At 37.1% G+C, this 16,785-nt stretch overlaps 1 protein-coding gene across 1 annotated transcript in view; it reads right to left on the bottom strand.

Moving 5' to 3' along the window:
• Positions 1 to 2,164: 2,164 nt before the first annotated feature.
• The window catches only part of DNAJC1 (DnaJ heat shock protein family (Hsp40) member C1), a 108,829-nt gene continuing 94,208 nt past the window's right edge, over positions 2,165 to 16,785 (bottom strand). Inside the window, 3 exon segments of the mRNA XM_039548893.1 lie at positions 2,165 to 2,386; positions 3,530 to 4,008; positions 4,455 to 4,503. Coding sequence (XP_039404827.1) covers positions 2,318 to 2,386; positions 3,530 to 4,008; positions 4,455 to 4,503 — 597 coding nt within the window. The 3' untranslated portion in view covers positions 2,165 to 2,317.

The raw sequence follows: 16,785 nt of genomic DNA, 5'->3' as shown, positions 1-16,785 counted from the left end.
CTTTGACCCCCATGCAGAAGGGCTGTGGTGGACTGGGAGGTGTTGGGAGGCACTGTGTGACTACTGATTGCCACACACTGGTGGGGCTGTGGCCAGTCTTGAGCAGGTACTCACGTTAAGTTTAGATCTCCAGCAATAAAGGTGTCAAGAGTCCTCCCAAGTCCTTGTTTTATATATATATATATATATATATATACATATATATACTGGATTTTTTTGCCCTGACACCTAACTAAGCTATTTCTCATGCCAAACTGAGCCCATTGTTACTCTTCACAGCCACAGCAGACTTGAAACATTTCCATATGGATCACATCAGGGAAACGGAGATCACGCAACTGCAAAGGTCCCTTATACAGACCTCGAAGACTTTTCCCTCTCTCTAGTCTAGAGCAAATACCAACAATTCCTTCCTTGCAAATCAGGCATTGCAAACACAGGATCATTCTCTCTGCCTCTTCTGGATGCTCTACATCTCGAAGTGTGATACACTGAACCAGGCACACCATCCCAGGTAAAGTCTTGTAAGTCCAGACTGGAAAGGAAAGATGGCTCTCTTCTCACAGGCTAAACTCTCCCAGTACCTGCTTCCTTGTTTTGAAACTGCAGAAATATTCCCATTACCAGTCTATTTTGTTCATGAACAGTACATCTCCATTTGCTGATGTTCTTCTACCCCAGCTCCACCCATTAATTTTCACCTATTCCCTTCACCATTTTAGCAGCTTTTCTTTGCAGCCATTTCAATTACCTTGCTTTATAGCTAGTCATCTCTCATTGAGTGTTCTGGATGACTAAAAGCTTTTGAAAGTTAAGATTTCCTGATACCTCTTGAAAATACCTCACTTGATCTCACCAAGATTCTCCCTTCATAGTAGCACAGAATTCCTGTTCCATCCATTAGCACCCACACCACAGTACAGCTTCTAAATATGTTTCATTTCCAATGCAGTTAAGCTGTGAAGTTCTCTGTGAAAAAAATTTAGATGCATTATTTTGTATCTGGATATGTTTCTATAGTATCATTATTTCTACCATGATTTTTTTTTTATATGAGATAAAAAAACCCCAACAAAGCTCCAATTGGTAGAGGAACACATATGGAAGACCGTTATATTCCCTAAATACTTGGCCCTTAAAGTTTTATGGGAATGGGATGAAATGTTGTGAAATGCTGACCTGACAGAAGGAGCACAATTGGTAGTTACTGGGAAAATCAGCAGTGGAAATGGCAGGAAGTTAAAGGAGATTTTCAGCCACCAAGTTTCAATTTTGAGTTCAGATATGTGATCCTCTGAGTTTTCATTTTGATTTTGAATTAAAGCTCAAAAGATTTTTAGAATCCTGGTATAAATCACAATTTGAATGCTAAAAAATGCTTTTAAAAAGTCCTTAATGTTTCTTGTAAAAGACTGTGATCACTGCTCTGATTTATTGCTGTAACTTACAGCCCATTAAGTACCCTTTATTCCAGCATTTTAAGTTTTTCATAGTTCTGGAAAAGTTATACAAAACAAAATTACAAGGAGGGAATAATATAACCCTTATTACCTATTCTTCAAATTGAATCCAGGGTATACAACCACCCCTCAAATATGAGAGCTCTTAGCCCAAGAATGTTAGCCATTCTGTACTTAAAAATGGTCCTGAAGTATCTTGTATCTCTTAATTTCAAATTTAAAAATTAAAGCCTTTAGTGTTTTTACCCATTTCAACTTCACTGAATTAACAATGCTATCAAATATCACTGTGTATAACTGCAGGGTTGGCAGAAGAAGGTATTATATTGCAGGTGCATATAAATATATGTGGAAATTAATACTAGAAATACTACTTATTTCAAAATATGACTAGGTATTTATAAGAATAAGGTGTTTATAAGCATATGGTCTTGGATTTAGAGGTGCAAGAAAGAAAAATATATTTTGAGTGCAGAGTTTCATTACTCTCGTGCTTGCTTAACAATTTCAGGTCAATTCTCTCTTTCAAAACAAATCTAAGTTACTTGTACACTGTATATCCATTGGCTGCAAACCTACCAGATTCAGTATGTGATTATCAGAGGGGGTTTTCCTGAAGGTCTGCTCACTTTTAGACATTATTATCACACATCTGCATAAGCTGCTCTTCAATACAAACACACCTTCATTCTTCAACACACAAACCAGGTGAGATAGTATAAGATTTATTAATATTTTCTTTTGCTAAGGCACATGATGTATAGAAATACTGAGGTACAAAAATGCAGTTTCCTGCCCGTGAGATTTAAAACCCCATTTTGACAAAGATGAGCTACATCTCTTCTTGCTCACAACATTCAGCTTTTAGCCATTTTTTTCTTTTGTACCAGTTCAACAAGCAACTTGTATCTTGCTATACACTCCTCCTGAAAGGAAACACAAAAGTGTTATTCAAAGGTTGAAATTTTAGTATTGCTTTAACTCTATATGTGCTATCTTATTCTAGAAGAAGAGTTGGGTTCTGGGGGTTGTGTAGGGGTTTTTTTTGAGTGGGTTTTTTTTTGTTTGTTTGGGTTTTTTCTTGGTTGGTTGGTTGGTTCTTCTCGCTTTAAAGTTGCACACTAAATTTGAGAAGGGGAATCTACATCTAGGGAAGAGGGGATTAGAAAAATGAACTTGCAATTTACATTTCTTAGTGGCTTATTTATCTCTTCGAAGAGTACACAAACCCAAGAAACAGTTGCCCAGTACTTCTTGACAATGACTGCAAGAGCAATTATTGAACAGCTGTATTGCAGTATCTATTTAAAACAGTTACTCTGGTGTGAGCCCCACTGCAGGCAGGTTAAGCCAAGCCTTCAAGGTCACTGATGCAGCACCTGCTGACACCAGAGACTGCAGAACAGCTTCAGAGCTAGAGAAACACCCAAATCCTTCCCTACTGCACTTCCTGCCCCCTCACACTGTGTGTGGCACAAATACTACAGGGCTTTTCTGCAGCTACAGTGGCTGAAGCAAGCAAACTAAGCTATCACAACTTTTATGAGATCTAGCACAGACCATCTATATCAATGACAATGAATGCCGTTTTAAAAAGATTATACTTACAAAAAGAACATTAGATAGATTATTGAGCATTTAACACTTGCAGATGGATTACTTATTTTGTCTGTTCATTGAGATGGGTTGAGAAAGGTATTGTGAAAGTGTAAGTAAAGCAGCTCACCAACATTTGGTTACTAACTTTGAATCAAAATTTGTTTTAAAATCTAATTTGTCCTGCAATTGAAGATCTGAAAGGCAGAGGAGAGGTAGGTATTTTAAATGAAACAGGAGTTATTTCAACATTTTCTGTATTAGGTCAAACAAACTGAAATGAATGAAAAGGTGTTTTAAATAAAACAACAAACATGACAGTAATGCTCTTTAGGTCACCTGAGTCTAGACTGAGAGGCCAAGTAAAGGCCTCACCTTTCTGCCTGGACCCTCATTCTTAAGGTAATCACAGATCAGTAGCAAGTATGTTTCCCCTCAAATTTATACTATAGTTCAGTCAAAACAAGTCGTACCTTGCTTTTTCCAGGAACACATTTTGCTATTTTATCCCAGCGATCCGATGTTCCCTTTGGATGCTGCTGCAAGGCCATTTCAAGAAGTTTCTGTTGATTTTGAGTCCACAGTTCTTCTGGTGCACGGCTTTTCTCCCTTCTTCTGCTCTCATCATCACTCTCTTCCTCTTGCTCAGTGTTATCAAAATCTTTCTGACGTCTCCCTCTGCCCTTCTCTTCTGGTGCCTCTTTTGTTGCTAGCAGAGCCATTTCAGGTGCTTTGACAATTTTTCGTCTGCGGTGTCTAGTTTCACTTGCACTGGTCTCCTTTGGATCTGTTTGGACATCCATCTGCTCTGGTGTAAGATTGTAGTTCCCCTCCTCCTCCACTTCCTCCTCCCTTTCTCTCTGGGTGATTATGTGATCCGGCAGATTCATGTTGACTTTGAAATTTTTAGAATTGTGGGCCAGCGTTTTAAGCTCAGAGAGCCTAATGATACCTGTTAGAAGCACTGCTGTTACACTTCTGAAAAAGTAAAACACCCCACAAGCAAGCAGGGAACTGCCCACAAATTAAAGGTTCTGGGAACAGCTGAGTGGACAAAAAGCTCTTCTGGACTGACTGCTTAAGAAATAAAAAATTGAGAAATCAAGCTATTCACGGTGTTGAACTTTGCCAATTAGGAGCTTATCTGATCTATGGGAGGTGCTGCTAAATTCCCACACTCATATAAACGAGGAGAGTAGCCTGAACACATGAACAAACCCCACAATAAATGGAATAAGAAATCCTGGGAAGATGTAGCTCAAGGGAAATGTTCCCTCAGAACACCCCGCAGTTCTTCTCTTTTCTCAAAGTAAGTCAAGGTTGCAAAAATCTCTCTGCAGAGCAGACTCTGAAAGGCACAGCTATCACCCAAACCCAGTGATTTTCATAAGCACACACCTGGTGTATATGTAACAGAATCCTTCACCTGTTTGGCTTTCAGAGTAACCTGCATGAAAACAACAAATATAAAGGACTATTAAAAAATGATATCATTGGGGCTATTGAAGAATTCATGATTAGCTTACCACGAAACACCTACATTGAAGACACATTAAATATGGTGAGGCTGTTGTTCTTTGGCTGCCTTTGCTCACATATGGAGCCCAAACTAGCTTAAAGTAACCTTCTAGATTTTGTTCTTTCTAAACGATTCCTGGCTTATTAAAATAATTTAAGTGATGCTACATATTTCTATTACTATCACCATAATACACCACAGTTGATACTCAAATTTTATTTTCTTTCCTTGTTAAACCCTAATTTTCCGACCTAAAAATAGAAGCAAATGAGTTGTCTTCTATATGTTAGTTTCTCAATACTGAACAAAAGAACAAAATAACCCACATAGGTCCAGATGATGAAGCACATGAGTGGACAGGCATTCGGTCCCCAAATGAAATGTAACAGTTTGACTGCCAAACATCAGCAAAGACACCTCCTAAGTCCTGGTACTGCAGCAAAAAAAGTTATTACTGATAGTCCAAAGGATAGAGAGCTGCTTGATTCAACTGCTCCATGTATACTGAAATCTCTGTCCTGGGAGAAAAGTAACACTATATTTAGCATTTTTGGGTTTTTTTAAAGTACAAAGTGATTGTTTCAAAATTTGTTCTGTTTGTAAGCAAACAAGCAGGCTTTCTCCCCACCCAGAAAAAGGGGCTTCCTCATCCCAAATTTCTAGACCTCACTACAGATAACAAGACAGGCTTCACTTAAAATTAAGATTCTTTAATTACTTAGCATCTTTGTTATATAAAATGACCACAGAATTATAGAATGGCTTGGCTTGAAAGGGACTTTAAGGATCATCTGGTTCCAACCCTCCTGGCATGGACACACCTTCCACTGGACCAACCAGTGGAACACTTCCAGAGATCAGGCATCCATGATTTCTCTGGGCAACCTTCTCAGTGCCCTTCCACCCTCACAGTAAAAAATTTCTTCCTAATATCTCATTTAAACCTACTTACTGTCAGTTTAAAGCCATTGCCTCTTATCCTATCACTACAGGCACTTGTAGAAAGTCCCCCTCCATCTCTCTTCTAGTTCCTTTTAGGTAGTGGCCTACAGTCCCAAATGCAGGTACCACAAAAAAGGCATCTTAAAATGTAGTATTCAAAGAATTATACAATCTTTTTAATTACTGAAAATGTTTCATGAATACTAAATATCAATTTCTTTTTTTCTTTTTGAATGTGAGAACTTTGTAAAAAAGCTAGAAATTGAAATCAAGTAGTCTGAACCACCCAAATCAAACTTAAAATGTGAACAGGCAACACACTGAATCAAACTTGATTCAGTTTGTTGGAATGGATTCCCTGTTTGTTGGATGGATTCCCTGTGTTCCCTGCTCTCTGAACCTGGGACCTCAGATGTTAATATTCATTTAGTGAAAGGTGTGTGGTAGTATGCTGCCCAGAGCAAAAATAAAAAATACATCCCTTACTAAGTCAGGAATTCCTCTGTGTGAGATTTACCCACAACAGGAGCCATTTAGGCCTCCTGAGGCACAGCACAGACTTCTGCTGTTTTAGCTGCTTAATGTTAACAATAACAATTATTCCCTACTCAGAGCAGCACTAGAGAGCAAACCTGCCAGAGGGTTGTAAAGCCACTTGCTGTGAGAAGAATTAAATATTAAGATTCAGGATTTTTGTTCTATGACAAGATTCATAAGTGAGTACCTCAACAGTTAAAATACCTTGGTACCACCTGCTTCTAGTCTGGTCTGTTTGGTTCCTCCCACCCACCTTTCTGCCCATGAAATTGCAGCAGTTTGCTGTAAAAATAGGCTGGTGCTGGATCTCCTTAAGGAAATGACAGCAAGACTTAACAAGGCAAAGTGGTCTATTTTCCCTACAAATTAAGCCTCATTTTCTGGGATGATTAAGTTCAAATGAAAACTCTGTGAACAATGAAATCCCAATCCTAATTAACCAAAACCTTTATCCAGAGGTAGACATCTGGCACAGAAAACTCCAGTTTCTACTGTTGCAATATGATAAAGTTTTAATTGTTTAAGAAAAATCTCAGAATACTGTACTATGAACAGATAATTTTAAGTGGCATCAACAGTTCTGGGATCTGCATGATCCCAATTCTGAAACAACAGCATGGATCCTCCATGATCCATTAATAGAAATTGCCTTCCTTAAAAAATTTATATTCTAAAATAATCAAAATTAAAATGCTTGTGTTCCATCTTCAGCAGTGTCTCTATGTACCAATGATTTAAAAGGCTGAGAGGAATGGAAACCATTCTTGACTGCTGAACAGAATGGATCCTCAGTGGTGTCCTGCTATGCATCTCTTAAATTGAAATTATGTTATATAAAATGGATTACAATAGATTATTTTCAAAAGAGGAAGAAGAATTTGCCATGCAAACAAGTAGCTTTTAGAGCTTTCTGCAATGACACAGTGGATTAATTATAAATATGACAAGGCCCTATATATCTTCGTGTATTCCAGAAAACTGTCTCTAAACCATTTTGCTATCTTTTAAGTAAGTCTTCCAGAGATTTACAGCCTGCGCACAAGGACACGAAGGCAAGAAAAAGAGAGCAGAAAAGATTCCCTGAATAAAATAGAGCAGAATAAATTGCCAGCAAAGACAGGTACCATGAGCTGCTTCCTCAGTGCCAACTGAGTTCAGTTTTCTCTCAGCTGAACCTCTGATGTTTTCAGAGATCAGCAATTATCATTTTATCTTTCAAGCTGAGACTACATGTGCAACACAAGCTTTGCTTTGGAAGTGGTGCAAATCACCTGGATTTCAGCTTCCTTTACAAGACAGGTGTTTCCAAACCAGGTTAGTGTAGGTACTCCATAACAGATATAAATTTTGCTGCATATTACATCCAATTGGACTAGAATCTAAACCATCCCTCTCCATTTGAACAGTGAACGATTTTGGCTTATTCCCAGATCCTGATTGCATTTTGTATTTCCCCTTACAAAAAATTCAGGAGTAGCAGTCTTTCCATAGGTTATCTTATGTTGGCCAACTTCAGTCATTATAGCTTGGTGAACCCAGATGTAACATTTGCAGTAAGTTACTCCGTTCATCACATCTAGTATTTCCAAGACTATCTTTTGAAGGCTTTATGGTATCTGTTCATATTTTGATGGACTTCCAATTTGAACATTCACCAGGTAAGCTGGAAATAACAACTCTGTGTATGGTTTAGATACTGAAAATTTACTGTTTCAAACATTGAACCAGCACCTTCAGTTGACATAAGTTTGACAACTCATCAAGCTTCCCACAGGTTTACAATCATCATTCACAGGTTACAGGGGAAGATTATTTGTCTATTATTATTTTTGTCAGCTTTCTTCTTCATACAGATGTTTGCAAGTCCTTTTCCAGGTGCTATGTACAGTTCATGTTTACCCCAGCTCTTTTCACTGAGAGTTCAGGTATCACTTATTTAGGCTTCAGATTTATGTGTCCATCAGCCTCAACTGTCATTGTCATTCCAGATGCTGACACAGGGCAAGAATTGTTAACATGTCAGTATTAAACTGCTGAGGATTATTAGGAATGTATTTCAATTTGATCTGTTTGAGTTTAATCAGTGTTCTTGCCACTCAAATCTGCAGACTCTTCTTCTATCTGTTGCTCCATGCTTTTTGACATTCTTAATATCAATTTAAATTTCTACTCCAGGGGTGAATAGTGTTATTTACTAGCTAGTTCCTAACTGATTCATAAAAAATTCAGTAAGTTATGCAACATAAGTTGCTCCATTGCTTTCTCTACTCAATTACTTATCATAGCTTGCTTATATGATATTATTACTTTTTCATTAGTTAACAGATAACATACTTGGAAAAACTTATTCAAAGTATGAAGCAGTTGTAGAATACTCTCTTGTAGTTATTATTGCTATTTGTTCCTGCGTAATTCTTTAAAATTACAGTTTTCATGTATATTAAATTATGAGTTTTATCCTGACTGTAAGAAGTTGTGCTAAAAGCCTGCTGTTATTGACAACAGCTTTCACCAGGGTATTAGCCAACCCCCTTAAGAAATCCTGGGTCTGGGGACACCTTAAATAATAAGGATCAAGACTGTGAAATTGATTTAAAACAGAAGACAGAAGATCTCATATTCCTGCAAGTATTTGTACTGCTGAACAGACACACTGCATTATTTTATAGGAATCAACTTTAAATGTTGTAGTCCACCAGGGATAACAGAAGTCACAAATAAAGTCAGGTAATATCATGCACAGTGAAACAGATTTCCTTAGACAGATAAAGATGACAAAAAAACCCTGGATGCAAGCAATCAAATTGCTGGAGTAGAAATCAAACTATCTTACTATGGGACCTACAGAAAGAAACCACAGGAACAATTTGCTTCTGAGAACTCCCTTCTGAACTCAGTTTCAATAGCTCTTCAGCTATAAAAAGATTCTATCGAAAGCAAGTGGGATTAGTGGGATGATTTTATGTGATGAAAGCCAGACAGAGCTGGTTTCCTCCCGTACTGCTAACAATTAGTCCAGATCACAAAGACTAGTTATTACTTAACAACACACCTAGCAGTAAAAACATTCCTCATCATGACCATCCAGATGTTAAAACTCTTACTATCCTGGACACCTGCCACCTCTTTCAGATGGGACAATTGATACTTCAGCGATATACAGAAAAAAAAAATTCAGAATCAGCTTAAAAAACTCTCAGATGCACAGGCAAAAGCAAATTTTGCTATCACATGAATGAGAGGGTACTTTTCACCCTGCAGGGAAGGCAGACATAAAAAAAGCACAGAATTGTGACAGACCTAAAGGGAAAACCCTCTAAAGTCAGGTACAGTGATCCTACTGATGCTAAACAGAGCAACAGAGCCCTTTTGCAGAAGATGAAGAGCAATTCCCCATTCTCACAGCAGCAGCCACTGGCTCAGTAGTTCAGCTGAGCCCTCCAGCACCATCCCCAGCCCAGCTCCACAGGGCCAGCATGCCATTGAAGCCTTCACCCTTCACCCTTCACTGTCTCCTGGGAATCTTCTGTGGGCAACAACCTACCTTCCTTCTCTAGGATAATATTTTGATTAGGATTGCAGCAGATAATCACAGAAGTACAAACTTCTTGGGTTCTAATGATATTTTGAGAAAATAATGTGGGATTTGTAGAGGAAGAAAACCTATATCACTTGGCTTTCCAAATGTATATAAACTTCTTGCAAAGAAGGATGACATGTTATGATGCTACTGAACACTGGAGGGTCTGGTAACATTTTTTATTTTTTATTACTCTCAGCATCTTCCTGAGCAGAAGTTCTCTAAGGATTTACTAAAGATGTCATGGTTTCTCAGCATTAACTATCAGAAATTTGCTGTTCCAGTAGCAATCTTCTGCTCACCCAGTTGTTATCTTCCTGCATGCTCCCCATCTAGTTATGTCATGAAAAAAAAAGTGCCAAGAACTGTGGAATTATGGCAAAAAATAACGTGGGGACAGCCTGTGAGTACCTGAAGTTACTATGAAGCTATGAGGAATTTCTTGAATCTTTGAGGCTAATTTGAGTTGTAATCACATTTTTTTCTCACAGGGGCAAGCCAGATACAGAAGGATTTTAATGCCTTCCTGGCTTTGTCAGGTTTTTACAGATCTAACCTTCCAGAACCACAGAGAATAACTTGCCAAATTTAAAGTTCTCCCCTTATAACCAAAATACTACCTGCTGCACTGAATTTTCTTCCAATCTAGATCTAAACAGCTTTTTTCACGTCAGCCACAACTGTATCAAGCACTGTTTGACGCAAGTCAGACAACAATAATGACCTTTTATTTCCACGTGACTCAAAATTTGTTGCTTTATACACTGTCTTCCCTTTTAGACACTAAAAGAGCTTCTAAAATTGTCTTTCAGTTTTACCAGATTGGGCAAACTTCAAATACTGAGGCATTGAGCCAAATCATTCTCCACGCAAATCATTTTTCCACGCATCCTAATTTGCAACTTTCAAGACCGCTTGAAATTAGTATTTTAAATCAGATGTATCTTTGTTTTGGCACTACTTGTAACAGTTTGTTTAGAGGAGTGTTACAAACTTTCCCAAAGTTGGTAATGTAACTAATCTTTAGCCATTGTGTAGGTTGAACTTGATATTAACACAGCAAATGAGTATTTTAAGGACAACATTCTTGAAAGAACTACAAAACATGCTATGAATTTAAGTGAATAGGCTTAGAACCACCAGTTGCAGCCAGCAACAACACAGTTTTCTCATGCTTATGGACTTCGAACCCATGTGTGATTCTGAACTTGCCACAGCAACAGAAATCCCCCAAACAACCATGAGTTTAATTATGAGGCAGTTTAAGATGCCTGCAAAAAAGGCAAATTTGGCCTAAATCACCACATGTAGAACTTTCTCCAGTTTAAGTCCCCAAGCAGTTAATTTAAAGCAGCAAAAGAATTGCCCCATTTTTCAGGACACAAGTGGAAGAACTTTACTATTCGACTTGTGATAATGCTGGAGACTTCACACTGTGCTTGGTTTTTTTTTTCAGTCAAAATCCGTGAGAGAGTCTTTAGCTCTATCCAATGGGCACTCATGCAGGAGAGGAGTTTGGCTCAAATGCCCACTGCAACAACTATTTGGACATCTTAGTTTGTTACTGATGATGCAAAATGCATTGCCTTTCTTGACAGTCAGAAATTTGAATTCTGCAGTGAAATTCAAACCCAGCTCACTGGGAGCTTTGTGAGACATTACACTAATTTAAGGCACTTGATAAAAAGTTGCAGCATCACTGGCTTAACCCCTTCACAAGGCATCTATTTGGATGAAAAATTGCTGTCCCACTGCCTTCGGTAAAAAAACTTTTCCTTTAAGTGAGAAGAATGCTCTGGTCATGCTTTATGAGATGAAAATCCATTTTGTTTATAAGGGGCATTGTACTGCCCAATCCTGTAAAAATGGCAGGGGCAACTGTAGGAGTGCACAGAATAAAACTGTACAGTGAGAGTATTGTGAACAGCAACCACCTTTTCCTCCCTCCAAGTATCAACGAAGTCATTCTGGTGAGTCTGTGGCATTAAACAGGTGATTTGAAGACTTCACTCTCAGGCTGAGGGATCTACATGACCTACATACGATCTAAACCCCATCCTAGATATTCATAACCTCTCTTGGACTTCGATCTAGGTCTTTATACTTCAATAAGCAACTGGGAGAACTATTGATTACATAAACATATGCAAACTGCTATGGGTGAATGTTTCAGACTAGCCATAACTCAATTAGACTGTAACTGAGTTAATACAGACACAGTACACGAAATGTAAAACAGTCTTAGGAAAACAGTTAATCTCCAGAAGCAAAAGACCTAATAAATTCATGAGCTTTTACATATGGACCATTTCTCATATAGATGTTTTCTTGTTGGCAAAGTAATAAGCTTGCATTGTCAAAAATAAGAGATCTATTTTACAATGAGTAAAAAATCTATTTTATAATGAGTATGAACTCACACAGTCAGACTTACAGGCTGAAACTGTTGCTTGGGACATACAAAAGACATCAAAAATAAGCACCCACCCCACCTCCCCCCCCAAACCTTATGCTTTCAGGTTTCATGGTAATTCAGAATGTCTGCCACCTGGCTATTGTTTTGCTGTCTACCTTAGTGTTCTTCTATACAAGCAGCAAATCCCAATCAGTCTGTTTTTGCAACACAAATGCATGAGATTAGTGACTGCAGGAGCAAACAGAATCAGTTTAAATCCTGTAAGACAAGTGAATGATATTACTTCACAAGTATGAAATCTGAGATCTCTTTGCCTTTAATTTAAAAAACCTGTACCTAATAATCACATTAAAGTCTGTTTGGCATGCCAGACAGCTTTTACTTCCTCTGTTATTTTTACAATTTGAACGTCCTTTGTAGTTACTGAAATTAATTTATGCCTTTCAGCAAATATTTTTTTTTAAACTTTTTATCTATGAAGGTTGGTATTGTCAATTACAATATACTTCTATAATTTCACATCTAAGTGCTTTTTCTCAATTTCTGAATTCAGCAAAAGCTGACAATCATTATTATAAATCTTCATAAAGGTTAGCATTTGTCAAATCAATCTAATTTTTGCAGAAATAGTAGTATTGCAACTCCACTCCATAGATTATTTATACTATGTTGCAGAGTGTTCACAGTACTTAGGAAATTCCAACATAACTTTTTTATTTTGTTTTAAAAGGTCAATTATTTCCTTAAGTATTGGCAGACAGGAATGAGAACTAACCCTGGAGCAACAAATTCAGCAAGGAAAATGGGTCAAAGAACAGATGTTTGGAGGATGACAGAGATCAGTGGTACAGGTAACCAGGTCAGCAGGCAGGAATCCTGATTAGAGTTAACTCCATTTCCCTTTCATAATCAAAATACTTGAAAACCTAATTTACAACACCAGCCAATTGTAATAAAGATGACTTAAAAAGCTGCAGAAGCTTTCAGTTGTGAAAGCAGTAAGATTTCATTATACTAAGCCAGCTGAAAACCACCTTTATAGGAAAAGATTGCTAAATTCCCTATACGCACATATTAAAGTGACAATTGGCAATTTAAATAATTAAACATACTGATAAAGTAAGCACAACTTAACCTCATCTATTTTGGGTTGATTATTCATTGGCTGTTAAAAGATGTCTTCCCAAAGAGAGACAAGATAAACGTGTCCTACATTTACCATGAGAGAAGTTAAAGTAGTAACCCTTCTCACAGTATGACTGTGCCACAGCTGCTCTGAGCTGAAAAGCACAGGAGTATGCTGCAAAGATATTTATGCTGGTATCACATGAGGCAGCATAAATAGAAACAGTAGAGCTGAAGGAGCTCAGGGGTACTACAGCATGGATGTAGCTGTTTGCTGCTGGATTTTGGCTGGCACTTTTCCAGCAGCCTGCATCACACTGGGTGGATGTACTTCTTTGGACAGGGAATCTGGTAGACATATCCATATAAAGGGCCTTACAGGAACCATTATTTGGGCTGTATTTTGGGAAATAACAAACTTAAATGTCTACAAAATACCAGCTTGAATAGTAGTAGACAAGAAAAAAGCTGAAGGAACACTTTATTAGGAATTACTGAATTTAAGAAGTCAAGCTGAGGTATATGCAGTGATTACTGACCAACTATGGTGACTATCTGGCTTTAATTCCACATTTTTAAAAGTGAATTCACACATGCTTCCAATTGTAAGGAAGGTTTTGTTTCCTCCCCTTTTCCTCCCAGATAGCTTGCACTTGCTAGTGTAATCACAGACCATATGAAGAGAAGAACCTAACCTCAGGCAGAACCACTACACTGATGTTGTCTCTTGCAGATGTTTGTGTAACCTGTTCTTAAAGGCCCGCAAATACGGAGACTCCACTGCTTTATCATCTCCACTGTAATTATTTGTCCTTCAGTGTCTAACTCTGCAGCCTCTGATTAAATTTGAGGTAATAACTTCTTGCCCTGTAAAACTAACAAAGTGCACAAGACCCTTCCTCATTATGGTTTTCTTTTAAAATAGTGGAATACTTAGCTCCTCAGTTCATTTTTTTTTAGTTCAACAACATAAATTCCTTCACAATCTTCCCTTGTAGATAACATTTTAGGAACCTACTATTCTCATCTGGACTCTTTCTATCAAACCACATATTTAAGTGCAATACTGAAAACTTGACACAAACTAAGGATGTAGTAAGTTAAAACAACACCATGAAGATGAAAAGTTCAAAAAAGTCAAGAACACTCTCCTCAAGTTGCTGCTTCACACTGCTTAAAAACTGCAGGTGGAAACATAGTTGGACATAGTAGGAATTTATTTCTTTAAAAATAGAAGAAATTTAAGACAAAATAGAATTTCTTTGGGGTGGTTAGAAGGAGTGAATTTCACTGGTGCTCTTCTGACATATATGAATGGTTTCAGTTTATTCTTTAAAAAGTTTTGAGACTTTTTTCTAACTTTTTTTTTTTTTCCTGAGGAAGAAAGCTTTGAGACAGAAGCAACGACAGAGATATTATTTTGGACTGGATAACTCTGAGCTATTTTTATTAATACCTATTTAGCTAATCTACTATTAAATAAGGTTTGAATGCATAAAATCACTTGGAAACAAGCACACCATACCTTATCAATCCTTTCTATCATAATTCTCTAGCTGTGAAAGGAAAACCAAGCCTTACTGCTCTTGATGCTTTGCAGGAGAAGAAAGAAGCAGACACCGATCTCAAGTTTTAAGAAGCACCACCCATACTAGAAAATGTTAGAAAAAAAAATTCAAATTTGCCTTTGAATTTTTTTCTTTTTCAAGATCTAGTGCATTTGCTAGATAATACATACTTCAAACCCTCTCTGGCTTGACTCCTGTTAAATCAGCTGTAAGCAAGGCATTCCCAAACTCTGCTATGCAAGCTGTTTCAAAGCAGCACCTTGTACACCAAAACTTACCTCCTTGCACTGCTCCCAGTAGAAACATGGAACAGCTGTTTAGGCAGCAAATGCTGCCTGCACACGCAAACACCATTTTTACTGTGCACAAAGGTTAACAACCCAGAAGTTTCTCCTGCTCCTTTACTGTAACATTTCTTACCCAGTTATGGTGATGCCCAAACAAAATAAGAATCCTTGCTGTAAATTGAGATTCTATGTTATCTTCAGAAAATTACAGGATAAGTTGTACATCTTATTGAATACTGAAATCTTACTGAATGGATATATCTGAAGTAGTTTCCAGTTTCGCCATTTCTAGTACTGATGCAGTAACAGTCTGAGACCCAAAGAAGTTCCCATTTTGTTTTAAAGTTTTAAACATTCATTTTGTATAACACTCATTTTTGTTTCCTCATAATATCTACTTGCTGCAATTCTTTGTAATGCAATGATAAAAGCAGCAGAAACTCTAATAATTAGTTTCTGTCAGGAAAGCTGACCTAGTGTTAGAAGCAGTTGGAAATTTTTAGAGAAGTAAAAACTTGTGTGAAGAATGCTTACTTTAATCATATAGTTGGAGGTTACTGGAAGTAAAAAGGATTATACTCAGACCTTTCTCCACACATAAAAATCTTGGAAATGCCTTTTTTCATACAAGAAAATGGCAGCTCTTAGAACAATCACATTTCTCTCATTTCTCTTTCCTACTCCCTAAAACAAAACAGCAAGTTGCTGAGGACCTCTCATCTAATGGAAGAAACAAGTGAGCTTTGTTTTTTTCTTTCCAGTACTGGATGTGTGCAAGTAAGATAGCCAAATATATTATGCAAAGGATTCTTAATAAAGAATGTTTTTTACACCCAAGTCAAGGAATAAAGCAGTCAGTGGGTGGAAAAAGCACTCTGAAGATAGTGTTAAGTTTTGTGATGGATGTATGTAGAATCATTCCACATGTCTGTATTATCTGTATCAAGATAATCAGGTTTTCCAAAGCAATCTCAAAAGCCCTTTCCCATGAACACTGTATACTACCAACACATGTGCAATATTTTTGCTGTTAGTATCAGTAAAATGTAGCATCTTTTCTAATAAAATCACTCCAGTCATATGAATACTTCAAGAAATATAATAAACAATACTGAACACAATAAACCTTAAAAACCTTAATTTCATTTGATTAGCAGGTTAGTAACTTCTTGCTTACATACACTATTTTGCAAATAATGTATTGTTCTAAAATTAGCATAGTGCAAAAGACTTATTTTTAAGTATATGTATCAGAATGGTACAGGGGCATTAAAACGTTAAAAGTTCGTTCTAAAAATATTTTTTTGTGATTATAGCAACAATGAAAAAAAACTTAAGAAGTACACAAATTTCCCAGAAGGCTGTAATATTTCACTCTAGTCAGTGGCTTTGTTTCCCATTATTTAAGATAATTCCTGAAATATAATAAATAAAGAACATCTAATCACAAAATGTACATGAACAGATTTAAACATTATTCTCATTAACCCCTACTGAGCCTATAAAATAGGGTCAGCTGAAAGGGCTTTCAAATGGTCCTCAGCAGACACTACATCATGTTCTGGTGATCTATTGCTTGAAAAGGAAAAGTCTTTTACAGCCTAGCCCCTAAGGGTTTTAAGATCATAACACTTAAAAACCGTAAGTACAAGCTTGCTTTGATATCTGGTACAATACTATAAAATATGAATTAACAAGGACATTAATTATTTTACGTAATATAATTTTTAAGCATGCTATAATCCTGGAAAAGGC

The sequence above is a fragment of the Corvus cornix genome, chromosome 2, assembly GCF_000738735.6.
Source record: "Corvus cornix cornix isolate S_Up_H32 chromosome 2, ASM73873v5, whole genome shotgun sequence".
Lineage (NCBI taxonomy): Eukaryota > Metazoa > Chordata > Aves > Passeriformes > Corvidae > Corvus > Corvus cornix.
Note: the sequence above shows the minus strand (reverse complement) of the source record. Positions and strands in the feature narration are given on the sequence as shown.